The sequence below is a fragment of the Poromitra crassiceps genome (genome assembly GCF_964638095.1).
Source record: "Poromitra crassiceps genome assembly, chromosome: 10".
Taxonomy (NCBI): domain Eukaryota; kingdom Metazoa; phylum Chordata; class Actinopteri; order Beryciformes; family Melamphaidae; genus Poromitra; species Poromitra crassiceps.
This window is the reverse complement of record NC_139631.1, coordinates 43,032,707-43,060,175: the sequence shown is the minus strand read 5'-3', so window position 1 is coordinate 43,060,175 and position 27,469 is coordinate 43,032,707. Positions and strand designations below refer to the sequence as shown.

Genomic DNA, 27,469 nt, shown 5'->3' with positions numbered 1-27,469 from the left:
GAGACAGCTGAACTTTTACTCACATGCCAAGTTAGTTTGAGAGCATAGAATTGCGCGGCCACCAGGCGTAGAGAAATAAATCTGACAGTTCTCAGTTTGAGCTTTGGCATCTGATTTGAAAGTGTAAAGAGACCAGTAGGGTTTGAACCAGTGAACTGCAACACACCAAGGAGCTCTTTATCTGACTGAGCTAGAGCCAGAGACTGTCCAGTCTCCTATATCAGCTTATTGACGTGTTCGAACTACTGGTGATAAAGCATAATCAACCTGCTGCTATCTTACAGTCAGCAGCTGTGAACATTTCATCTGATGCAGGGATTGAACCAACAACTCTCTCATAACATATCCACGTTTATATGGGTGAGGTATAGCCCACTTCCTCCGACATATGTATTTTCATTTCTACATAGGCAAAATGTGTGGCAGCCTGCAAAAACCGTTCACATGGTGGGAATTTCACATTAAAATTTTCTGATATTTCCAGAAATTAGAAAATCGCCCCTCTATATAACTTTTTGAATGACTGAGATGGCTCTCTCAGATCAAAAGTTATGACTATTTTAATCTGTTGTCTAAAAGTAAAACGTGAGAAAATGGCTTAAAACATTCCACAACATTGTATTTTCTACAGTGGCATTCCACCAAAAATAATAGAAAAAAAAAATCCCTATTTTATGAAAATAATTCACCATGATGTACTATCGTGATGAAAGTAACCAAATCACTCCAAAACCCAAAATAGCTGCAAAACTAATTTTCAACCTCCTTTGGCTCATTACCAACAATGTGAAGGGTTTTCACAGAGCACCACACAAATGTTCTGTTCCAAGTCAAAGCAACATGTCGGGTGCGGGATCACGATCATATAGCATTTCACTCGTCAATGGAAAAATTAATGGGGAATTCACTTCCTTAAACCCCATGGGCAATCTGGCGATGGCGAGACTTAGGCACTCTAGAATGTAGAAGAATGACTGTTTTTGATCCTAGTTTCTCTGTTATCAGTCTACCTATAATACAGACACACAGACATACAGACATCATCAATACAGTCAGTCATGGACTTCTGGACCAAATCATATCTGACGATAGGAATAGGACAGGTTCGGGTCGGAGAGACAACATCTCAATGGTAGACAGTGGAAATGTGTGTGTGTTTACTATTCAGAGAAAAAGAAAACACCAACGTCGTCATGAGGAAAGCGTAAAAATGTCACTTTAACTGAAGCCAACGAGCTCAACACATTCAAAGCCTTTCGGCCAATCAGATTACGAGAAGGCATGTGTCCCCGTGCGGCAGAGTCCAGGGCCTGGCGTGGGGTCGCGGGCTGAACCCCTCGCCTCTCAGCCCTACGTGCTGCGGCTCTTGGCGGCCGGCTGTGTCTCCTGCTCGTACTCGATCTCCACGTACGCTCGCCGCTTCCTGCCGCCAACCGGGGCGTTGCCTTTAGAGGTGGAGGCCTTCACCTCCGCCTCCACCTCCATCTCCTCCTCTTCTTCACTTGACGACTCCTCTTCCTCATCTTGCTCTTCTTCGTCGCTGCTCGCCTTCAAGTTGTTCATGTCCTGAGACAGAGAGAGGTGGGGGCAAGGAGAGAGAGACACGGGTAGGGAGAGTGAGTGTGAGTTCAAGTCAAGTCAAGTCAAGTTTATTTGTATAGCACATTTCATACACAGAGGCAATTCAAAGTGCTTCACATAAAATGGTTGACAGGAAAATAAAAGAAAAGAAGAGAATAACATGGACATTTAAAAGCATCACAACAAGGGACTTTCCAGGTTCCAAACATTGTGTCATGTTAGCTCAGGTGATGTGTCATGTTAGCTCAGGTGATGTCATGTTAGTTCAGGTGATGTCATGTTAGCTCAGGTGATGTGTCATGTTAGCTCAGGTGATGGGACTCTGCGAGTCATTGGTTTACCTCGAAGTCGCTCAGGTCGCTCTCCTCCACCTCGTCCTCGGCAACAAACTCCTTCTTCCCGACGTCCTGCGAGCGGCGCAGACATGTTACACACAAAAGGCCTTTTCACACTGCATGCTCTTAGCCAGGGGCTATCTTAGCCCTGGGTTAAGAATAGGGCTAACTTAGCCCCTTTTCACACACACACATTTGCTAACCCAGCTTAACCTGAACCCAGGGACATGCAATTCACACTGCAGTTCTACTAGCCCAGGGTTAGTAGAGCCCAGGGCCGTTGGAAACAGGGCTGCCAGTTTCCGTTATCCGCTAATTGCTGGACTTTTTCCCGTTAAAATTAATCAAATTCCGACAAAGTGAAATCTCCCGGACACCAAGAATGATCTCCCTCTAAACACAATTTGAATTGTAATTAGGCTCAAATAGAAATGCCACACATCTTTGAAATAGCCAGCCTAAGTGAATATTTTTGATCATGTGTATGCTATGTTATATAGCCTCCCTTATGCAATGAACAAACAACTGTTACATTTAGGCTACGATTATGATGCGTGCGCTCTGATTGGATGTGTGCCTCGGTCAGCGGCTCACGAGAGAGAGAGAGAGATGAGACATGAATGTAACCTTCAAAAGTATTTTCTGAAAGCCAAGCGGGTCTAACGTTATGTCAACGACCATGATCATGTTATTAAAAGCAGCCTGCAGCTGATTGACACGCCTTGATCCAACTTGCTTTAGGCTAATTCAACTTCACAAGCTCAGCTGGGAATATTTGCTCAACTTTAAACTGATGGAAGAAAAGGTAAGAATAGGATATTGTTGTTATCTACCGGCCGCCTTCATCTGAGAATTGAAAGCACTTAACAGTGATGTGAGCATTAGTATATCCACTGTTTTTTGTGTTTGTTTTTTTATATATATATATTTTTCCCGTTTTTTTTTATCCCATTTTTATCCCCCACTAGTGCTAATTTAATTTATTTATCCTGGTTGCTGCTCCACCCTCTGCCGATCTGGGGAGAGCCGAAACTGGCGCCATGCTTCCTCCGAGACATGGGCAGTTAGCCAGCCGCTTCTTTTCACCTGACAGGGGAAGCTTCACTGGTAGGACATAGCACGTGGGAGGTTCACGCTATTCCAACCAGTTCCCCTCCCTCCGAACAGGCGCCCCTAACGACCAGAGGATTGTGTTTGAATTGGGGCGTGTTTATGCTCGGACATCAATTAAAAACAATCGTTAAAAAAATCCTTGTGAGTTGTTGTTGAGTGAAAAAGAAAGCGATGTAACACAACCTCTCTGCACTGGTGAGTCAAGACAAACTAGCATGTAGCTACGCTAACTGAGAACGTTACTGAATCCATCTCCAGCTACACCACAACAAGCTGCCTCAGTCAACTCTGTTTCTATAGGGTAGGGCTGTGGCGGTACATGTATTCGTCCCGTGACTTCACGGTACGGGCATCACGGTTCGGTACGTGGAGCTCCGCGGCGAATACGCCGAATCCAGAAGGTGGCAGTAAAGCACCTAAACGAACGCTGTTTGAACGCCATTAAACGCCACAGAAGAAGACACGCGAAAGCAACACGAGAAAGCCGTCCATTTTGTCAGTCACTTTAACTAACGCTATGGCGAGAGGCGAGGCAGGCGGGATGCAAGAGCTTGAAGAGCCGCTTCTTTTAAATCAGCGGTGTGGGAGAGTGAGTGCGAGAGATTGAGCGAACAAAGACGGTGTGTCGGCGTTGTTGGGTACGTCGGTGGAAACACCTCCAACATGCTGACGCATCTCAGGCGACACCACCCAGATGCACCGCTCACCGGAGACGGGGTAAAGAAAACGGGACAACTGCTTCTCCCCGTTGCTTTTAACCATCCTCTGAATGCCAACACAGACCGACACAAGAAGATTACAGAGGCGATTGGCGTCTACATTTCCATGGATATGCGCCCATATGCAGTGGTAGAGCAAGCCGGCTTCAGGCATTTATTAAAGGTACTCGAGCCTCCTTACAAGGTGCCGTTCACACATGAGCGGAACCGTGGTCCCACGTCTGTACAAGCGCACATGAGCAGTGACTGAGCACGGCCTGTCCACTGCACCCGCCGTTCCATTGACAACTGATGGATGGACGTCCCGTGCTACTGAAAGCTACCTCACCGTGAGCGCACACTACATCGACAGTGAGTGGGAAATAAGAAATGAACAAATTGAAATACTCAATTTGCACAAGTTTTATTGTTTTATTCTATTTTTGTATTTTTATAACTAAATGCTTTTCAGCCTTGTAGCTGATTGTGACATTGTGACCGAGCCAGCCCTACATAAAATATAACCTAATGCAAGAGTGTGTATGTTCACTGTTAATTTACTGTTTACTGCTTGAAACAGGGCCATGCTGTACCAGTTTGTGACACTAGGTGGAGCACTAGTACTGCCTGTTCAAAATGAATGCCCAAGGTTCCAAATAAAAAATACATTTTTTGTTGCTTTTTCCCCGTTGTACCGTACCATATTCGTACCGAACCGTGACCCCAAAACCGAGGTACGTACTGGACCGTGACTTTTGTGTACCGTGACACCCCTAATATAGGGCCATATGAAATCCGTTTTATTTTTTTACGAATTCAATTTTTGTTTTGTTTATTAGGGGTTAGGATCAATTTTGTTTGTTTGATAACTCCGCTCTCTCAGACTCCGCCTCTTCAACATGTTTCTCAAAGTGAAAACCAAGTTGTGAGGTGACATAAGGGTCCCATGCAAGACCAACCCCCCTCTCAAAACACCACAATCGAAAACGGAATAATTTCTCTAGGCCTATTTTTACAATTAAGAAATCATTTAGGTTACTAACTTACGATAATTAGGTCTCCTTTTGATTTTGATAATTAGGCCTGGCCCTTTTTTTCAATCAATTTCAGCCCAATTATGGAAAACTGATTCAATTTTTGCTAACAAATTCCATGATTTGATCTGTATTTTCTGCATTGCAGAAATCATATTATCGCCCGAAATGGATCTCTAGGCACACAACAAGCTGACTCAGCCTCTGTGCGTTTATGAATGATCTGCAGCGGTGTGTAAATCTTCCTCACCTCATCCTCCTCCTCCTCCTCTTCAGACTCTGACTCACTCTCGGCCTCCTGCTGCTCCAGAGCTTTGTCGAAGGCATGGACCGGGAAGTTATAGATGTCTCCGTACTGAAACACACACACACACACACACACGTTTAAATCACTAGTTTAAACCAACACACACACGTTTAAATCACTAGTTTAAACCAACACACACACGTTTAAATCACTAGTTTAAACCAACACAGAAAATGCTGGCTGGCTGGTCATGTGACTGCAGAGTAACCCAGTTTGTGTTCATTCACCCACAGGACAGCCAACCAACCCACGAGACATTTCCTCCAGTCTCTTTTGGAAACAATTCACTTGAATCTTAAATGTACAACAAATGTATATACATAAACATACAGTACATAATTGTACATAGGCTACCCACTGGCACTACTTTATATATCATAATTAATCATCTTATTCTTCTCTTGTCCATATTGCCCATCCTTACTGGCTCTAGAACTGCTGTTAATGTTTTAATATGTTTTTATTTTGTGCTATTATTTGCCATTATTTGTGTGTTGTTTTTTAATATGAGAGATTTTGTTTTTCTTAAAGTTGCTGCTTGCCTTTTTCTAAGAATGTCATTGTTCATAAGTGTGCATTTGATAAAGTTTGGCTTGACTTGTGTGTTTTCACATTTTGTTGTATTTGAGCTTTTGTGAGCAATTTGTGCATCGCCGACAATTCTAATGTCATAAAAATATGACTTCTGATGCTACAGTGAAGCTTCTACTGCAGCTAACACAGTGAAGCTTCTTCTACTGCAGCTAACACAGTAAAGCTTCTTCTACTGCAGCTAACACAGTGAAGCTTCTTCTACTGCAGCTCACACAGTGAAGCTTCTTCTACTGCAGCTAACACAGTGAAGCTTCTTCTACTGCAGCTAACACAGTGAAGCTTCTTCTACTGCAGCTAACACAGTGAAGCTTCTTCTACTGCAGCTAACACAGTGAAGTGGACACAGAGCAGTGTTAAAGTGAAGCAGTACCGTGCCCTGCTTCAGCCTCTCCAGCAGCTCCTTCTCGATGGCGTTCTCCAGCTGAGCGGCGATCAGAGCTTTCTCCTACAACACACACATGACACACACACACAAACGACACAGACAAAACACAAACACGTCAATTGACCTTTAACTCATTGAGTGCCAGCCACTTTTGGAGAACGGACGCTCCCAGTGCCAGAGTTTCAGAGCTTTTTTCAGTGATTTCTTGAGGCCCACAGAATATTGTGTGATATTACTATGTAAACACTGAACACGCAAAAAGAACGATGAGACTCTCTTCTATCATCAGCAAAAACAGGTTTATTGATATAATTTTCCGTTCTTTAGTTATCAGCCGGAGAAGATAGCTTGATTTAACCAAAAACAGACGTTTTTTTCTAGAAGCTGAGATAATGACCCTTTTGTGAAATTAAACATTTCAAACACATCACTGACTCTGAAGCTAATTTTCTGATGTAGTCACACCTCAAAAATAATTTCCTCCAATAAAACAGTGAAGGCCAGGGAATTTTGTTTGGCAGAATAATATTTTTAGCTGCAACCAGCAGCGCTGGCCCCTGCGTGCGCTGCTGGTTGCAGCTTCTTGATTTGCTGCTGGTGGGCATCGGATATTCTGGCTTGCGTTTGCCAATCCTGTCCTGCTGTCTGGGTCTGTCTGGGTCAGTGTTGTGTGCTGCTCTGCGTGCCCCCCCCCCCCCTCCCACCCCTCAACTGCACACTCCTCCTCCGTATGGGAGTGTCTCTGGTGGCTCTCTGCTGAGTTTGCTGTGCACAGTGAAGGGTGCGCGACATCCAGCTTTTTTACAGCGTTCCGCGTGTGTTTGTCACCGGCTCGCATGCTTCCAGTTGAGAATAATAACAACTCCACGGCTGATCATGCGGATGTGCTGTCGCAGCGGACACGGAGGAGCTCAATTGTGGGAGCAGATTGGCTGCTGCAGGCACAGCTAACGTTATGCTTCAGCATATCGATGCATACGGATGCGATGCGATTTCCGTTTCCCCAACGACTTCTTCTCTGTTTTTCTCTGTCTTTCTGTAATGTGGAGAGCACTGTCGCCACCTAAGGGTTCTGTAAAATAGGTTATAGACCTCCAATAGCTACAATATTTGTACAGGAGATGCAGAAGGCTTTGATCGACGTCCCACCGTCAAAAAACGCATTGGACGTCGAAAGACGTCCTTGGCACTCTACGTCACTATTTAATTGGACGTCGAAAGACGTCCTTGGCACTCAATGAGTTAACCTCGACCTCCATGCGGAAACAGCATCATATGAGCAGCTGACAGTAACATCACATCTGGACATCATCTATCTGTACGCGTCACGTGAAGCTTCATCTGACAGGGTTCCTACACCTTTTCCAAAGTCAATTCAAGCACTCCTCAAGGTGCATTTTCCAACTTTTCTAGCAACTTACAGCTGTGGTAAATGACATTTATATTACACATATCTACTCAAAATGATTCTATCACTTTTTTCACAAGGCTCGAGCAGAGTCGTCTTCATTTTGTCCAAAAGGCAAAAGAGTTTAGTCTCCGACTTATTTTATTGCTTTATCTACAAATCAATCTATTCAGTCAGATAGCCATTTACTTGTTTTGATTCTTCTTCTTTTTTCTGATTTCCTTCCCATTTTCTCCCCAATTGTACTTGGCCAATTCCCCCTGCTGTCCTGGTCGTTGCTCCACCCCCTCTGATGATCTGGGGAGAGTTCTAGACTAGCACATGCTTCCTCCGATACATGTGCAGTTGCCAGCCACTTCGTTTCACCTGACAGCGAGGGGTTTCACCGGCAGGACATAGCGCGTGGGAGGATCACGCTATTCCCCCCAGTTCCCCTTACCCCGAACAGGTGCCCCGACCGACCAGAGGAGGCGCTAGCGCAGCGACAAGGACACATAACCCACCGGGGGCTCGACCCTGTGACCCTCGTGTTGGTAGGCAGGGAATCGACACTACCTGGATGCCCTAAAATTTAGATAGCCATTTATGATGGAAGTAATGCAATTACAATTTCAAGCAGTTTCAAGCACTTTATTCAAAATCCAAGCACTTTTCAAATCTTGAAAAGACCACATTAAAATCCAAAGTGTTATGAAGTGTTTTCAAGGATTTCCAGCAACCCCGAAGAACCCTGGTCTTATCCAGCTGGACTCAAGCTGCGTGAAGTGCTGTGTCTCTTTGTGCGCGTGTGTGTGAGTGTGTCTGTGTGTGTGCAGCACTCACCTCCTTCCTCTTCTCTCTCCGCTCCACCTTCCTGCTAAGAGGAACCAGCTTCCTCCTGAAACACACACACACACACACACACACACACACACACACACACAGAGTGTGAGCCCAGGACTCACTTGCCCTGTTGGAAACCATTCCATAATACAGCAATAGTGGACTATATAGTGTGTAGAGCAGCAGTGTTTCTCAAACTTTTTCAGACCAACGACCACTTAACCAATCAAAAAAAACTCAGGGACCACCTAACTCCCCAAACATCCCCAAAAACAATAGGTCTACTACTTCAACTGTAAATGACAAATTACAGGCTAATTAAATGACAAATAGCATTAAGGCTGTACAATTAATCACATTTAAGGCTTCCCACAATTATGAAAACAAGATAACCGATATATATATATATATATATATATATGGTATATATATATTTATTTATTTTAGTTCGTCCATTTACCTTTTTTTTTTTTTTACATTTATTTCATCTTTTCATTTCAAATCATCATCATCATATAAATGGGAGCTAGTGCTCTGTCTGTTTCTCTGTCCCACTGTGATGTCATAAATCCCACTGTGACATCATCAGTGATGTCATAAATCCCACTGTGACAGCATCAGTGATGTCATAAATCAGTGATGCTGGTCTCATTGGCCACACAGCAGCCAAGCCAAGCCAAGGCCGCGCAGCAGTCGAGCTGCGAATGTGAGCTGCAGGGCCAGCTCGGCGAGCTGCAGGACGGGCGAGGCCACGCAGCGGCCGAGCTAGCGAGCCCGCGTGGTGGGCGAGCCTGGGAATCGAGCGCACATAGCACGTGAGATCCCTAGTATATTCAAAGTTCAAAGAAAGTTTTTTCCAAGTTCAATAAATGCACAATGTTGCCAAAGTCAAATAGGCTGTTGCCATCTTGAAGGTGCATTCAGTTATGTTTTTGTGTTCAAATAAGTGTTAAATGGCTGTATATTCTTAACTCGTAGACTCAGGGGTGAAGGCGTTGGATTCGGGGTGAAAAAATACATAGTCTTTAATAGGCATCGCGATCTGACCTTCCGTTTCCCAGAAAGTGGATTGTATAGTGGGAGGTGTAAAAAAAGCAAAAAAATATCTACTCGCGGACCAGTAGGGGGCACGGACCACTGTTTGAGAAACACTGGTGTAGAGGTCGACCGATAGGAGTTTTTCTATGGCCGATGCCGATATTTAGAGAGCAGGGCGGCTGATGGCCGATATATAATGCAGATTATTATTATTTATTTATTTTCATTCGCTAAAATACGATTTAAATATAATAATGAATATTTTTAGTATTTGGGTAAAAAAATCAAGTAGCCTATATTTCCATTATCCATTCATGCACATTGAAAATCGAATATAACATTATACTGTACATCTAATATAAGATGGTTATCTTAGCCAGTACAGTTACATGTTTTTTTTGTTATGAAATAGAAAAATACATGCAGTATAGATTTCAGTAGCGACTGGTAGGCTATAGTGAGAGCAGTATGTCAGAGACCTCATTCAACTGCATTATTCTATGCATTAACCATGATAATAATAATAATAATAATAATAATAATAATGTAGCTGTTTAGATTTGATGGGAGAAGTGTGTTTACAGGAGATGATGGTGACTGAGGAAACGTTAACGTTAGGCTTATGGGTGCATGAGAGTAAGACTCACATTCCTAGCTTTCAAAGCTCAATATACTCTGTAACTCGTACACGTTTACTGTCTGAGACAGTGTCTGTAACGTTATTATTGTGGTGGGGGGGGGGGGGGATGCATGTACTGTGAAACGCTCAGGTTGATAAGAATAATAACCGAACAAGCCAGTTCGGCAATAACAAGCCAGTTCAATGTCTGCTCTGAGTCAGAGCGATAGATTTGCTCTGCTGAGTCAATCCAACCTTATTTACAGCAGGTTGCATTTGCTCATGTGGGCTTATAGACATTCAACAAGGTCTGAAAACTTTTTCCAGGCTTTTAATTGCCTATTAGAGGAAATAGGGTAATGGTATGAGCACAGTACTCACTGTCTCTTCTATTAGAGGAAATAGGGTAATGGTATGAGCACAGTACTCACTGTCTCTTCTATTAGAGGAAATAGGGTAATGGTATGAGCACAGTACTCACTGTCTCTTCTATTAGAGGAAATAGGGTAATGGTATGAGCACAGTACTCACTGTCTCTTCTATTAGAGGAAATAGGGTAATGGTATGAGCACAGTACTCACACTGTCTCTTCTATTAGAGGAAATAGGGTAATGGTATGAGCACAGTACTCACTGTCTCTTGAGGACCAGCTTGCGCATGCGGATCAGGTACTGGGTGATCTTGGTGAAGCGCTGTTTACATTTGTGTCTGATGAAGCGAGGCCAGTAGATCAGCTGCTCATCAATCTGCTCCAATGCCTTCTCATAGTTCTTACTCAGCTTCACCTGTGTATACACACGCACACACACAGGACCATATTTTTCCCGTAATGTAATTGACGTAATGTAATTTCCCGCAATCCAGAAAACACAGATGGAATGACAGAATTTGGTAATACAAGTTTTTGGCTGAACATTTTGGCTGAAAATGTAAAAAAAAAAAAGGGGGGGGGGGGTGCCTAATTATTGTAGAAAGAAAGTGTAAAATAGGCTTACAGAAATTATTCAGTTTTCAATTTGGGGTGTTTTGAGAGGGGGGTCGGTCTTGCGTGGGACCCTTACTTCGCCTCACAACTTCACTTTGAGAAACATGTCTAAGAGGCTGTCTGAGAGAGCCAAGTCATCCAAAACTATATATACATATTTTTTACCCTAACCCCTCAATTCAAATAAAAAAAAAAGGGGAGAGAAAGAACTGGGGAATAATAAAACTGCCGATAGTGAGGGAAAATAAGTTTGGCGTGTGTCCAGCAGATGGAGTGAGTCTCACCTTCTCCCACATCCTGGCCGGGAATGCCGCTCGCTCAATCACCTTCATGTAGAGGAAACACTGACCTGAGAGAGAGAGAGGGAGAGAGAGATCAGGTAGGTATCACACAGAAAGAGAGAGAGATCAGGTAGGTATCACACAGAAAGAGAGAGAGAGAGGGAGAGAGGGAGAGATCAGGTAGGTATCACACAGAAAGAGAGAGAGGGAGAGAGGGAGAGATCAGGTAGGTATCACACAGAAAGAGAGAGAGAGAGGGAGAGAGATCAGGTAGGTATCACACAGAAAGAGAGAGAGAGAGGGAGAGAGATCAGGTAGGTATCACACAGAAAGAGAGAGAGAGAGAGAGATCAGGTAGGTATCACACAGAAAGAGAGAGAGAGATCAGGTAGGTATCACACAAAAAGAGAGAGAGAGAGAGATCAGGTAGGTATCACACAGAAAGAGAGAGAGAGATCAGGTAGGTATCACACAAAAAGAGAGAGAGAGAGAGAGAGATCAGGTAGGTATCACACAGAAAGAGAGAGAGAGAGATCAGGTAGGTATCACACAGAAAGAGAGAGAGATCAGGTAGGTATCACACAGAAAGAGAGAGAGAGATCAGGTAGGTATCACACAGAGAGAGAGAGAGATCAGGTAGGTATCACACAGAAAGAGAGAGAGATCAGGTAGGTATCACACAGAAAGAGAGAGAGATCAGGTAGGTATCACACAGAAAGAGAGAGAGAGAGGGAGAGATCAGGTAGGTATCACACAGAAAGAGAGAGAGAGAGATCAGGTAGGTATCACACAGAAAGAGAGAGAGAGAGATCAGGTAGGTATCACACAGAAAGAGAGAGAGAGATCAGGTAGGTATCACACAGAAAGAGAGAGAGATCAGGTAGGTATCACACAGAAAGAGAGAGAGATCAGGTAGGTATCACACAGAAAGAGAGAGAGATCAGGTAGGTATCACACAGAAAGAGAGAGAGAGAGGGAGAGATCAGGTAGGTATCACACAGAAAGAGAGAGAGAGGGAGAGATCAGGTAGGTATCACACAGAAAGAGAGAGAGAGAGGGAGAGAGATCAGGTAGGTATCACACAGAAAGAGAGAGAGAGAGGGAGAGAGATCAGGTAGGTATCACACAGAAAGAGAGAGAGAGAGAGAGAGATCAGGTAGGTATCACACAGAAAGAGAGAGAGAGATCAGGTAGGTATCACACAAAAAGAGAGAGAGAGATCAGGTAGGTATCACACAGAAAGAGAGAGAGGGAGAGAGATCAGGTAGGTATCACACAGAAAGAGAGAGAGATCAGGTAGGTATCACACAGAAAGAGAGAGAGATCAGGTAGGTATCACACAGAAAGAGAGAGAGAGGGAGAGATCAGGTAGGTATCACACAGAAAGAGAGAGAGATCAGGTAGGTATCACACAGAAAGAGAGAGAGAGAGGGAGAGAGGGAGAGATCAGGTAGGTATCACACAGAAAGAGAGAGAAAGAGGGAGAGAGATCAGGTAGGTATCACACAGAAAGAGAGAGAGAGAGGGAGAGAGATCAGGTAGGTATCACACAGAAAGAGAGAGAGAGAGAGAGAGAGATCAGGTAGGTATCACACAGAAAGAGAGAGAGAGATCAGGTAGGTATCACACAAAAAGAGAGAGAGAGAGAGAGAGAGATCAGGTAGGTATCACACAGAAAGAGAGAGAGAGATCAGGTAGGTATCACACAAAAAGAGAGAGAGAGAGAGATCAGGTATGTATCACACAGAAAGAGAGAGAGAGAGATCAGGTAGGTATCACACAGAAAGAGAGAGAGAGATCAGGTAGGTATCACACAGAAAGAGAGAGAGAGAGATCAGGTAGGTATCACACAGAAAGAGAGAGAGAGAGATCAGGTAGGTATCACACAGAAAGAGAGAGAGAGAGATCAGGTAGGTATCACACAGAAAGAGAGAGAGAGAGAGAGATCAGGTAGGTATCACACAGAAAGAGAGAGAGATCAGGTAGGTATCACACAGAAAGAGAGAGAGATCAGGTAGGCATCACACAGAAAGAGAGAGAGAGAGAGATCAGGTAGGTATCACACAAAAAGAGAGAGAGAGAGAGATCAGGTAGGTATCACACAGAAAGAGAGAGAGAGATCAGGTAGGTATCACACAAAAAGAGAGAGAGAGAGATCAGGTAGGTATCACACAAAAAGAGAGAGAGAGAGATCAGGTAGGTATCACACAGAAAGAGAGAGAGAGAGAGAGATCAGGTAGGTATCACACAGAAAGAGAGAGAGAGAGATCAGGTAGGTATCACACAGAAAGAGAGAGAGAGAGAGAGATCAGGTAGGTATCACACAAAAAGAGAGAGAGAGAGAGAGATCAGGTAGGTATCACACAGAAAGAGAGAGAGAGAGATCAGGTAGGTATCACACAGAAAGAGAGAGAGAGAGATCAGGTAGGTATCACACAGAAAGAGAGAGAGAGAGATCAGGTAGGTATCACACAGAAAGAGAGAGAGAGAGATCAGGTAGGTATCACACAGAAAGAGAGAGAGAGAGATCAGGTAGGTATCACACAGAGAGAGATCAGGTAGGTACCACACAGAAAGAGAGAGGGAGGGAGAGAGAGATCAGGTAGGTACCACACAGAAAGAGAGAGGGAGAGAGAGATCAGGTAGGTACCACACAGAAAGAGAGAGAGAGAGAGAGAGAGATCAGGTAGGTATCACACAGAAAGAGAAAGAGAGAGGGAGAGAGAGATCAGGTAGGTACCACACAGAAAGAGAGAGAGAGAGAGATCAGGTAGGTATCACACAGAAAGAGAGAGGGAGAGAGATCAGGTAGGTATCACACAGAAAGAGAGAGAGAGAGAGATCAGGTAGGTATCACACAGAAAGAGAGAGAGAGAGAGATCAGGTAGGTATCACACAGAAAGAGAGAGAGAGATCAGGTAGGTATCACACAGAAAGAGAGAGAGAGAGATCAGGTAGGTATCAAACAGAAAGAGAGAGAGAGAGAGAGAGAGATCAGGTAGGTATCACACAGAAAGAGAGAGAGAGATCAGGTAGGTATCACACAGAAAGAGAGAGATCAGGTAGGTATCACACAGAAAGAGAGAGAGAGAGATCAGGTAGGTATCAAACAGAAAGAGAGAGAGAGAGAGAGAGATCAGGTAGGTATCACACAGAAAGAGAGAGAGAGATCAGGTAGGTATCACACAGAAAGAGAGATCAGGTAGGTATCACACAGAAAGAGAGAGAGATCAGGTAGGTATCACACAGAAAGAGAGAGAGAGAGAGATCAGGTAGGTATCACACAGAAAGAGAGAGAGAGATCAGGTAGGTATCACACAGAAAGAGAGAGAGAGAGATCAGGTAGGTATCAAACAGAAAGAGAGAGAGAGAGAGAGAGAGAGATCAGGTAGGTATCACACAGAAAGAGAGAGAGAGATCAGGTAGGTATCACACAGAAAGAGAGAGAGAGAGAGATCAGGTAGGTATCACACAGGAAGTACTATTGCTCTCTCTGCACCTACTGCAACTAGAGTTCTGTTTCAGCCCGAGCACGACTAGGGCTGACAATTTATGCTAATTGGTCGGGTCTGGTTCGGCTGGGCAGGTCGGGTTGTGTTTGAATTTTCAGGCCCATTAAGAACTGAAGGAGGAACCACCTGCCTGTGATTTTAGAGGAGTAATTAAATCAATTTCCTTAACATTTTCCATGACAGAATTTGAGCACCGAAGGGCACAAGACCGGAGTGGATGGAGGGTTTTTGTCGATGGCCTATCTTCCTCAGGGAATAACTAACTAACTCCCTGTTTCCCTCCATCTGGACCAGCCCTCACTAAACTCCCTGAGGAGGTGCGGTCACCTCACTAAACTCCCTGAGGAGGCGCGGTCATACCTTTCTCCTCCCTGATGGTGGCGTACTGGCTCAACAGCGGACACGACGAGCGGTTACATAGGCCTGTGACGTTATACTCATTACGACAGAAGTTCCCACTCTTCGTCCTGGAGAGAGAAACAAAGAGGGGGGACGGGGGTGCACAGAAAGAGAGACAGAAAGAGAGACAGAGAAAGAGAGACGGAGAAAGGGAGAAGGCGAGAGAGCAGGAGAGACAGAGAGGAGAGAGGGAGAGACAGAAAGAGAGGAGAGACAGAGAGATATTTGTATTACTGTGACTAGTGATATAGCCTAGTTAAAACCATCCTGATCATGTGACCTCATGTTGTGTTTCACTCTACATATCAGCAGTGATCATGTGACCTCATATTGTGTTTCACTCTACATATCAGCAGTGCTGTAGTCAAGTCACTATATCTCAAGTCCCAGTCGAGTCTCGAGTCTTTTCATTTTAATTTTTGATTGTCTTTTCTTTTCTTAGAAAAACAGGTATGGTACAGGTATAGGTATTATGGAACTGTGGAAGTTAAAGGGACATTATGGTACTGTGGAAGTTAAAGGGACATTATGGTACTGTGGAAGTTAAAGGGACATTATGGTGCTGTGGAAATTAAAGGGACGTTATGGTACTGTGGAAGTTAAAGGGACATTATGGTGCTGTGGAAGTTAAAGGGACGTTATGGTACTGTGGAAGCTAAAGGGACATTATGGTACTGTGGAAGTTAAAGGGACATTATAGTACTGTGGAAGCTAAAGGGACATTATGGTACTGTGGAAGTTAAAGGGACATTATGGTACTGTGGAAGTTAAAGGGACATTATGGTGCTGTGGAAGTTAAAGGGACGTTATGGTACTGTGGAAGTTAAAGGGACATTATGGTACTGTGGAAGTTAAAGGGACATTATGGTACTGTGGAAGTTAAAGGGACATTATGGTGCTGTGGAAGTTAAAGGGACATTATGGTACGGTGGAAGTTAAAGGGACATTATGGTGCTGTGGAAGTTAAAGGGACATTATGGTACTGTGGAAGTTAAAGGGACATTATGAAGGGACAGTATGGTGCTGTGGAAGTTAAAGGGACATTATGGTACTGTGGAAGTTAAAGGGACATTATGGTGCTGTGGAAGTTAAAGGGACATTATGGTGCTGTGGAAGTTAAAGGGACATTATGGTACTGTGGAAGTTAAAGGGACATTATGGTACTGTGGAAGTTAAAAGGACATTATGGTACTGTGGAAGTTAAAGGGACATTATGGTACTGTGGAAGCTAAAGGGACGTTATGGTACTGTGGAAGTTAAAAGGACATTATGGTACTGTGGAAGTTAAAGGGACATTATGGTACTGTGGAAGCTAAAGGGACATTATGGTACTGTGGAAGCTAAAGGGACATTGTGGTACTGTGGAAGTTAAAGGGACATTATGGTACTGTGGAAGTTAAAGGGACATTGTGGTACTGTGGAAGTTAAAGGGACATTATGGTACTGTGGAAGCTAAAGGGACATTGTGGTACTGTGGAAGTTAAAGGGACATTATGGTACTGTGGAAGCTAAAGGGACATTATGGTACTGTGGAAGTTAAAGGGACGTTATGGTACTGTGGAAGTTAAAGGGACGTTATGGTACTGTGGAAGTTAAAGGGACGTTATGGTACTGTGGAAGTTAAAGGGACGTTGTGGTACTGTGGAAGTTAAAGGGACATTATGGTACTGTGGAAGTTAAAAGGACATTATGGTGCTGTGGAAGTTAAAGGGACATTTTGGTACTGTGGAAGTTAAAGGGACATTATGGTACTGTGGAAGTTAAAGGGACATTATGGTACTGTGGAAGTTAAAGGGACATTATGGTACTGTGGAAGTTAAAGGGACATTATGGTACTGTGGAAGTTAAAGGGACATTATGGTGCTGTGGAAGTTAAAGGGACATTATGGTACGGTGGAAGTTAAAGGGACATTATGGTGCTGTGGAAGTTAAAGGGACATTATGGTGCTGTGGAAGTTAAAGGGACATTATGGTACTGTGGAAGTTAAAGGGACATTATGGTACTGTGGAAGTTAAAAGGACATTATGGTACTGTGGAAGTTAAAGGGACATTATGGTGCTGTGGAAGTTAAAGGGACATTATGGTGCTGTGGAAGTTAAAGGGACATTATGGTACTGTGGAAGTTAAAGGGACATTATGGTACTGTGGAAGTTAAAAGGACATTATGGTACTGTGGAAGTTAAAGGGACATTATGGTACTGTGGAAGCTAAAGGGATGTTATGGTACTGTGGAAGTTAAAAGGACATTATGGTACTGTGGAAGTTAAAGGGACATTATGGTACTGTGGAAGCTAAAGGGACATTATGGTACTGTGGAAGCTAAAGGGACATTATGGTACTGTGGAAGCTAAAGGGACATTGTGGTACTGTGGAAGTTAAAGGGACATTATGGTACTGTGGAAGTTAAAGGGACATTGTGGTACTGTGGAAGTTAAAGGGACATTATGAAGGGACAGTATGGTGCTGTGGAAGTTAAAGGGACATTATGGTACTGTGGAAGTTAAAGGGACATTATGGTGCTGTGGAAGTTAAAGGGACATTATGGTGCTGTGGAATTTAAAGGGACATTATGGTACTGTGGAAGTTAAAGGGACATTATGGTACTGTGGAAGTTAAAAGGACATTATGGTACTGTGGAAGTTAAAGGGACATTATGGTACTGTGGAAGCTAAAGGGACGTTATGGTACTGTGGAAGTTAAAAGGACATTATGGTACTGTGGAAGTTAAAGGGACATTATGGTACTGTGGAAGCTAAAGGGACATTATGGTACTGTGGAAGCTAAAGGGACATTGTGGTACTGTGGAAGTTAAAGGGACATTGTGGTACTGTGGAAGTTAAAGGGACATTGTGGTACTGTGGAAGCTAAAGGGACATTGTGGTACTGTGGAAGTTAAAGGGACATTATGGTACTGTGGAAGCTAAAGGGACATTATGGTACTGTGGAAGTTAAAGGGACATTATGGTACTGTGGAAGTTAAAGGGACGTTATGGTACTGTGGAAGTTAAAGGGACGTTGTGGTACTGTGGAAGTTAAAGGGACGTTATGGTACTGTGGAAGTTAAAGGGACATTATGGTACTGTGGAAGTTAAAGGGACATTATGGTGCTGTGGAAGTTAAAGGGACATTATGGTGCTGTGGAAGTTAAAGGGACATTATGGTGCTGTGGAAGTTAAAGGGACATTATGGTGCTGTGGAAGTTAAAGGGACATTATGGTGCTGTGGAAGTTAAAGGGACATTATGGTGCTGTGGAAGTTAAAGGGACATTATGGTGCTGTGGAAGTTAAAGGGACATTATGGTACTGTGGAAGTTAAAAGGACATTATGGTACTGTGGAAGTTAAAGGGACATTATGGTGCTGTGGAAGTTAAAGGGACATTATGGTGCTGTGGAAGTTAAAGGGACATTATGGTACTGTGGAAGTTAAAGGGACATTATGGTGCTGTGGAAGTTAAAGGGACATTATGGTACTGTGGAAGTTAAAGGGACATTATGGTACTGTGGAAGTTAAAGGGACATTATGGTGCTGTGGAAGTTAAAGGGACATTATGGTGCTGTGGAAGTTAAAGGGACATTATGGTGCTGTGGAAGTTAAAGGGACATTATGGTACTGTGGAAGTTAAAAGGACATTATGGTACTGTGGAAGTTAAAGGGACATTATGGTGCTGTGGAAGCTATTGGGCCATTATGGTGCTGTGGAAGTTAAAGGGACATTATGGTGCTGTGGAAGTTAAAGGGACGTTATGGTACTGTGGAAGCTAAAGGGACGTTATGGTACTGTGGAAGCTAAAGGGACATTTTGGTACTGTGGAGCAGAAATAACTCCTTGTTGAAGAGTTAACTTTTAATCCGGCTATCTTGGCCAGGTCTCCCTTGTTTTTTGTTTGTTTTTTTCTTTCTAGTCCACTTCCTTCCCTCAAGTAGCTCTTGTCACTTTCCAGGCTGTCATTGTAAATAGGAATTTGTTCTTAAAGGGCCCATATTTTGCTAATATAATGTATTATTATTTTATTGTTGGCCTCCAGTAGAGTAACTTATTGCATCATTCATAGTTGAAAAAACTCAGTTTATCTTGTACTGGCTCTCACTGCCCCCTTCAGTTCAGCCTCTGTATGAAACGCTCTGTTTTAGGTCCTGTCCCTTTAAGAACCCCCACCCTCCGGAAAATACTCCAGGAGGCAGGAGGGCAGCGCGAGGAGTTTTTGTGTTTGGCTGCGGAACGTGATGCCCTGCTCGGCCAGCCGCCGAAGGAAATGTCTCGGCACAGCCCGGGCCGAGCGGAGCTAGGGGATAGATAGCTAGGGGGATGTTGATATATCAATTGATAGCCTTGCTTGTTTACGCCCAAGTCACATTTGTTATCGATGGTCAGATTCATTTTGACAATCCCTTGCTCGTTTATATAATTGTTTTACAGCTCCCCGCCCTGCCCGGCGAGCTTCACACTCAAGCCACAACACAACAGCTAATGTAGCTAGTTAGCTAACTTCCCAAATGCTTGTGACTATAGTGTGCCTCTCCTAGCAAAGGCTACACGGACCAAACCAAAATGAGGGCTTGGAGAAGTCAGCAAGTTGGACTAACGTTACAAGTTCTGAAAATGTGTGCCTTCGTCATTCATCGTTTGTTCATGTCTATGAAAGGCAGCTGTGCTGCTAGGCTAATAGCAAGTGCTAACGTTACCCAGCCGGTGGTAAGTAACGTTAGCGCTTCCTAGCTGCTAGGTACAACCGATGCTGGAATGAGACACATATTTTCAGAACTTACCACTTCAGTCCTACATCCTGGCTCACTTCCAAGTCGTCTCCTTGTTTTGTGTGAAAGTGAAAAGGCAGATACGGCCGAGACGAGTGGAAATTAGCAGCGCTACTGTCGTGTCGGTCGGCAGTGTACTGGAGAAATGTCAACACAGGGAAGGGTGGGGGCTAGAGGGCGTGCGCGCGCTGCGCGCCAGCCTGCCGCAACGCTTTGTTGCCAGGGTAACAAGTCCTACCTGACGTCACCAAAACTATGGTTCTCGCACAAAATCGGCATAAATCCATGTCATCTCGTCTACGAGAGTTCATAGGCGCGAGGGGGGGGTTCATGGGGGTAACATTAAAACACTTTCACATATTTATTTGAAGCTTAGCCCATGTTTAATATGACCATCCAAGATTGTAACAACATATATATGATACAAAATTAAGAAATGCATAATAGGGCCCCTTTAATGACTTGCCTGGTGAAATAAAGCTGAAATAAAAACAACTAAATAAAAAAGAGATTCAGACCAACAACAGTAACGTGAATGTATCATGTAAACACATACGAACATGGACGAGATCGCCATGAATTATCTGTAGTGTTGTGAAATAAATTAATGCTGCATAATAATCGTGAAACCGTGATTTCTCCTCAGACAAACTATAATCGCAGCATCAAACTCTATATTCGTTGCATCCCTAGTAACCATTTGTATGAGTTTAGACTTACTTTACTTTGAAGGAGCAGACCCCCTTGTTCCCACCAACGAGGTCCCAGATCACCTGAGCACACACACACACACACACACACACACGGATTAAAGGTCCTATCTGTAAATTCTAACTATTACTGACACCGGTGGCTGTTAGGGGAACTGCAGGCAGCAGGCAGGCAGCAGGCACCGTACTTGCATGCGCCCAGCAGCTGCCTCCGCCTGCTTGGCTAAACACAATGAATGACAGCAGAGGTGTTTGTTGCTTTGTAACGTTATCTGATAAAAGTCACATGAAAACGGCAACCTGGACAATTTATCAGCCAGATCAGCCTCGAGACAGCCGGGAAGGATTCTGGACGGATTAGTGCAGCGTTTCTCAACTGGTGGGTCGCGACCCAAAGGTGGGTCGCGGTACCGTTTTGATTGGGTCGCGGACATTGGCAAAAAAAAAAAAAAAATTAATTAATTTTTTTTAAATTGCCAAAAAAAAAAACGCTTTTATTTTGAAGGGCACACGAGCCATACCAGGAAGTACCGTTTTTATTTCATATTTCATTTGAGTTAAATTCTGATTATTGAAACTGGATTAGCCTGACCAGTTTTACTTGTTTAACAAGCTGAAGCATATGCTCTGCCTGTAATTCAAGAGAAGTCTGCCTTTTCATTTCATATTTAATTTTAGTTCAATTCAGATGATTGGAACTGGATTAGCATGGCCCCGGTTTAATTACAAGTTATGACCAGTTTAACTAAAAAGCATACCAGGAAGTAGCGTTTTCATTTCATATTTCATTTGAGTTAAATTCAGATTGTGAACAGAGGTGGTGGTGTGCTCTGAGGATTGTTCTGGTGTCTCAAGGAAAATGAACGTAGGTGCTCTTGAAGAAAGGGTTCATCATATTGGAGCAAAAGGCAGGCTTCAGGCACTCGTACGTGGAGCAAGAAAAACTACCGTAAATTCCGGACTATAAGGCGCACCGGTCTATAAGCCGCACCTTCAAAGGTGACTTTTTTTTCTTATATAAGCCGCACCGGACTATAAGCCGCGGGTGTTTTGATGTTTAATTACCATATGTAAGGCTTCGTGCACAGAGGGGATTGTCGGGAAAGAGATGGCTGTTTGGGGAAGCTCCCATTTATTAACATTTCAACAAAACAAAAGTCAGGTCACTAATCCCCAGACAAAATCACACATTGTGAGATGCTTAAAAATCACCATCGGCGGGAGCTTTACTCCAGATGCTGTGCAGCCAAGAACACAAGTGAAATTCGTTCTCTCGTGACCTGTGGTTCTCAACGTGATGGACGATTCACCTTTCTTGTTAACAGTCCTAGTGAGAGGCAGGTCGAACGTCAAAGGCACTTCATCCATATTTATGATCTGCTCCGGTCCGATGGAATATTCCTTGATCTTTCTTTGTGTGAATTCGCCGAAGTTTGTAATTTTCTCCTGGTAGTCGGGAGGGAGTTGCTGACACAGTCGTCCGCGCCCTGACGGACAGTCCCTTTCGTCTCGGGTTTGTGCATGATCCTTTGCTGCTGCTGCTGTTGTTGTTCCTGTCTCGCTACTGTCTCAGACATGGCTTTCAGGCTCAATCGCCGCCATCGTCGTAACACAGCCAGTTCTCCATCTTTTGAAGCATGATGTTAGATTACAACGAGCTAGTTGTGTGGCTTAGCCTTCCAAAATGTTGCTGTTAGTTTTTTAGAATGTAATACATAGAATTGGGAATGTTACATTCAATTTCATTCAGACTGTCTTTCAGGCTCAATCGCTGCCTTTTTCCCCCCGGAGCGAGGGAGGAGGGAGGGTGTTTTACCGTAGTGGCTGAGAGAGAGTAGTGGCACAGTGCTCCAATCAGGTCGCGAGGCACATTTTTTGCAACATCATCCAATCAGGGTCTCGCTCTCATAATGTCTGTCTTGCTCTCGTTCTGCCTCATACCAACATCCATAGATAAGCCGCACCGTTATATAAGCCGCAGGGGGCAAAAAAGGCCAAAAAACGGGGAAAAAGCCGCGGCTTATAGTCCGGAATTTACGGTAGTTAATTTAAAGTTAAAAAGCCTTTATTATTGCATGGCTTTACATGTAGAACAATTAACAATTAAAAAACCGACCGGTTTCGACCGACAAGGTCTTCATCAAGGTTACAAATTAAATTCAGATTGTTGAAACTGGATTAGCCTGACCAGTTTTACTTGTTTAACAAGCTGAAGCATATGCTCTGCCTGTGATTCAAGATAAGTCTGCCTTTTTATTTCATATTAGTTCAATTCAGACTATTGAAACTGGATTAGCATGACCAGGTTAACTTGTTTTATTATTATTATTATTATTATTATTATTATTATTATTATTAACTTGTTTAAAAACATAGGCATGTAATTCAAGATAAGTCTGCCTTTTATTTCATATGTCATACAGTTCAAATAAGACTTTCTGAGCATGTAATAGAAAACACTTTTTCCCGCCAGAACTTTCAGATTGGACCTTTAAATGCAAAGAGGCAAAAATCCTGGAAACCAGACAGACTCGATCACTAAAGTTGATTATTAATTAATTAATTGTAATCGAGTAGTAATTAATTTGATGCTGGTTAAACAGTTTTGGCTGACAGGAAAGCGTAAATGTTATGAGACTGTATTCAGTCAGCACATTAAAGTGAGCAGGTCATACTTGTGTAATACGTCTCTCTGCCGTTACACAAGCACAAAGTTACTTGTTGACATAAACCAGGGTTGCCAACTCACACGTTTCTGGCGTGTGACACACTCTCTCACCTTCAATCTCACGCGCTTCACTCTGCCCAAACAATTCTCACGCCAATTAACCCATTGATACCTGATGCAGCATTTGTGTGTGTATCCCTTTAAGACCGCGAACCGCGTCACGCGGTCTTAAAGGGATACACACACAAATGCTGCGTCAGGTATCAATGGGTTAACAGTGACTGGCTGCGGTCGCCACATGTCCTCCAGAGCAGAGCAGAGCAGTGCACTCTCTCTCTCTCTCTCTTTCCGACCCTCTCGCATGCGTGCGTATAAAAGGACAGCGAGTGCAGCGAAAATCCTTCACGTTGCTGCGCTGAAGCGCATGAGAGGATTTAGTCCTGTCCGCTATTTATTTATCAGTGTAACAAACAAAGCTCCCTGCCACATGCGATCCCTGCTCATCAAACTCCACGTCGGATCAAACGTGAGTGAGTCCGGTGCGATTCCTTTGAAGTGGAAAGTTATGAATAAAGTTGTAGGCTATCACGCACACGCACACACGAGAGCGCAACCCATTATTGTTGCAACACCGTGCGACAAGTGCACGCCCGCACGAGACGATCGATATTTGCATTCACCATTTAGGTATAAGCGAGATGCTATGCAAATGGCCTTGGATTTAAATACACATCTGAATTGTTTATATTTGCAGATGTGATTAGGAGCAGATTTAATTGATGGTGTTAAGCTCTATATGGAAGTAGGCTATGAAATGTAAACTATAAATATGGATATGTAGCATATAATATAGAAATCTACATTGTTTCATGACCTGCATGCATTATATTCTTATTTGATTTAGTATTTCAATCTATGAATGTGAGCTGATTACCGTTACCGTAACTCCTAGATATTAAAAAAAAACTGTAAACGGTTCCAGGAAGAAAAGAAGCTGCGCTTTCTTCCCATAGACATGGTATTACGGTACTCCGCAGAGAAGGACGTCACCACGCAAGCAGAAAACAGGGAAGTGGAGGCAGGATTTATCACTGTTTTATTCGTTTTATTTCAGTGTTTGTCCGTTGTCTTTCAGTGTTTTGTGTCGTTTTAGTTTAGTTTTGACAACTTTTGAGCGTCAACATGCCGAGGCAGTCAGGCAGAAGGACAAAGCCACCTCGCAAATTCAGTGAGAGTGAAGACGAACACGTTGACGCCACGCCATTGTAAGTACTGTGAAATACTTTTTCAGTAAATATACAGTGGATAGACTTCACTAAAACGAAAACTATCAACTTCATTGTAATAATACTTCTCAATATAATGACCTAGCAGGAGTAATAGCAATATATATAGTAAATGCCGAGGTGGATAGGCTATCCAAGGTGCTCTCAGCCTAATTTCAAAAGCTGAATTTACTTGGGGTAACCCCCACTATATTCCTGTGGTGGGTGGTGGATGTCATGCAGTCAATTACATTTATATTTTATCTTATCTTTTATCTTATCTTTCAATATGATGTGCAGTAATTCTTTTCTTTTCATCTAAAAGTTGTGAACGTTTTTTTTATGACATCCCTGATGATGTCACAGTGTGAATTATATTGCTTTCCATACTAAAAACCTCTCAAATCAATCTTCGTTTTTTTGTTTCTCTTCCATTTAAACTGTTATTACACACTCAAGACATAGGCTACTGTGAAATGTAAATAACTCCAGACAATGAAAGTTGAAGTGATTGTGAAAAAAGGGGGACAAGCAGTTACTCCAAAGACATTTTCTATATCCAGGCGGACTGTTTCAGGCTTGGGTGTAAAAGGGTTAAGTGGCATAATGCATGATTAAGGCCATGCTATCAAAATATCACTCCAGCCAGGTACCCAAAGTTGGCAACCCTGCATAAACAGCGTCGTTTAAAATCCATTCACAAATCTGTCCAGTCAATACTGCCTTGCTCATGGGCAAATGTTCATGTTAACCGATAGAAAACCTCACTAAAGTTGTACAGAGTCTTGATTCATTGCGAGTATCTTTGCTGTCTAATAAAGGATGCGGCTTTAAAACGCACACGTTTCTGAATGGAGTTTGGTGTGTGGCTTGACAAGCACGCACGGCACGTGACGTCATCAGCCAGCAGCTCTTGCTAGCTAGCGTTAGCTTTACAAATTATCTATCCTACTGATCTCTCGAGTCTCTAACGGTACACTCTGAAGTGAAGGCAGAGACAATAGCGCTCGTTACTGGTCATTTATAGACGGCACCTCCACACTGAACGTTAAGTAATGACCTGGAAAGATGCATTTAAAGCCACTGGTAGCATTAGCATCAGGTGTTAGCACACGAGCAGCTTATTTAAAGTGCACAGACTGACTCACGTCGTCGTGCTGCATGTTGGATTCCTCTCAGATCTGTCCACAGCCTCCTGGACGCGCGCACTGTTTGTTTCTGTAATATAAAATGTGTTCATTAATAAATGACTATAGAATGAGTGTCATGTTCTGACGGGGCTCTTCTGTCTCTGAAGCCACATGGACGGTGAGGACAAAGAAGGTACATTGATAAGAGGTGACAACAACGATTGCGACAACAGCGCGCAGCCGCAGAGCTACGCCTCCGCCATTTTGGCCCCGTTAGGAGACTAGTGAAATCGAGTGAAATAGTGAAATGCATTCTGCTGCTGCTTTTGATGACGCAAGGCTGATTTTAAGGGCCAAGATGGCGGTGGAGCTGCTTTGACGCTACCGCAGCGCCTCTAGCGGCTGGGAGGGACTTTGGCTGCCGGAGGGGATTTACTGGCTCGCGAAAGACTCCGCTGAGAGAGAGAGAGAGAGAGAGAGAGAGAGAGAGAGAGAGAGAGAGAGAGAGAGAGAGAGAGAGAGAGAGAGAGAGAGAGAGAGAGAGAGAGAGAGAGAGAGAGAGAGAGAGAGAGAGAGAGAGAGATGTGTTGTGTTTCTCTGTATGTGTGTTTGCTGCCAAAATAAATGATTGGACATAAGTGGATTGAGTGTAATAATCCAGATTAAAGTGTTTACAATGACTGACACACACTCTTCAGATGCAATTCTGCTATGAGCTGCATTCACTGAAGTCCATATAATTTCAGTCACTATGGCAAAGGAGTGGATTTACCATCAGACCTCTCTCTCTGTGTTGGCTGGACAGACAAAATAGCCTATAGGCTATAATATAGCCTATAGGCTATAATATGGATACAGATGCAGACGTGTGTATGTGTATGCATGTATGTGTATACAGTGTGAGTGTGTGTATTATTATGCACTATTTTTCCCTTTCTTATTACAATATTGTTTTTTTTATTATTATTATCATCATTGATGTGTATTGTTGTCCTTTTTTTCCTCACACAAAAATATAAATATTTGTAAGAATGCTACAAGTGCAAACAATCAAATGTAAATAATGTAAAACCTAGTAATCTTGCGATGAAGCATTAAAAAAAACATCCGAGCGTAATATGAAATTTATTGAGACTTACCACTTCATATGGATCTCAACATTTTTACCAAACCATGTCATTTTGGGACAGATTTCAAAATCATATAAAAACAACCTTCAATTAAAGTCACTAAAGCAGAGGTCAGGTAGTCACACCATGTCTTCAGACTTTCAGTTTGCTCAAATCAATTTGATAGGAAATGGTGTGCTGTAGCCTACTGCAAAGCTGATTGTGTCCTATAGCCTACTACTGCAAAGCTGATGGTGTCCTATAGCCTACTACTGCAAAGCTGATGGTGTCCTATAGCCTACTACTGCAAAGCTGATGGTGTCCTATAGCCTACTACTGCAAAGCTGATGGTGTCCTATAGCCTACTACTGCAAAGCTGATGGTGTCCTATAGCCTACTACTGCAAAGCTGATGGTGTCTTATAGCCTACTACTGCAAAGCTGATGGTGTCCTATAGACCAAATCAGCGGGATGTTTACATTTACTTCCGGGTACCCCTGAGGTCCACACATTATAATGGCGGTGGACGGCACAAACTGACATGTTGAAGACAAAAACAGACAAAGAAGACAAAAATGGTTTGTCCGTGTTGTGTTGTTGTTTAATATCATTCATAACAACACTTTCACTAACGTTAGTGGAGACCAGACTAGCTAATTTACCTGTTGGACCAGACTAGAGTAGACTTGAAGCTAAATTAAATTGACCTGGCGTCAGT

At 43.2% G+C, this 27,469-nt stretch overlaps 1 protein-coding gene across 1 annotated transcript; it reads right to left on the bottom strand.

Annotated features, from left to right (window-relative positions):
* mak16 (MAK16 homolog) lies at positions 1-25,816 on the bottom strand. Its single transcript, XM_083643972.1, has 10 exons — positions 25,661-25,816; positions 20,590-20,642; positions 15,073-15,179; positions 11,204-11,268; positions 10,568-10,719; positions 8,278-8,332; positions 6,033-6,107; positions 5,012-5,116; positions 1,923-1,988; positions 1-1,566 (listed from the first exon to the last, which is right to left on the bottom strand). The coding sequence occupies exons 1-10, from the start codon at positions 25,673-25,675 to the stop codon at positions 1,351-1,353; spliced, it is 909 nt and encodes a 302-aa protein (XP_083500098.1). The 5' UTR covers positions 25,676-25,816; the 3' UTR covers positions 1-1,350.
* Positions 25,817-27,469: the final 1,653 nt, after the last annotated feature.

Bases quoted from the DNA above. Each gene is read 5' to 3' on its own strand.
- mak16 (XM_083643972.1), bottom strand. The intron at 10,720-11,203 runs GTGAGACTCACT...GTGTATACACAG, and splicing joins CGGCCAGGATGTGGGAGAAG to GTGAAGCTGAGTAAGAACTA. The intron at 1,989-5,011 runs GTGAGGAAGATT...CGCCGCTCGCAG, and splicing joins AGGAGGAGGAGGAGGATGAG to GACGTCGGGAAGAAGGAGTT.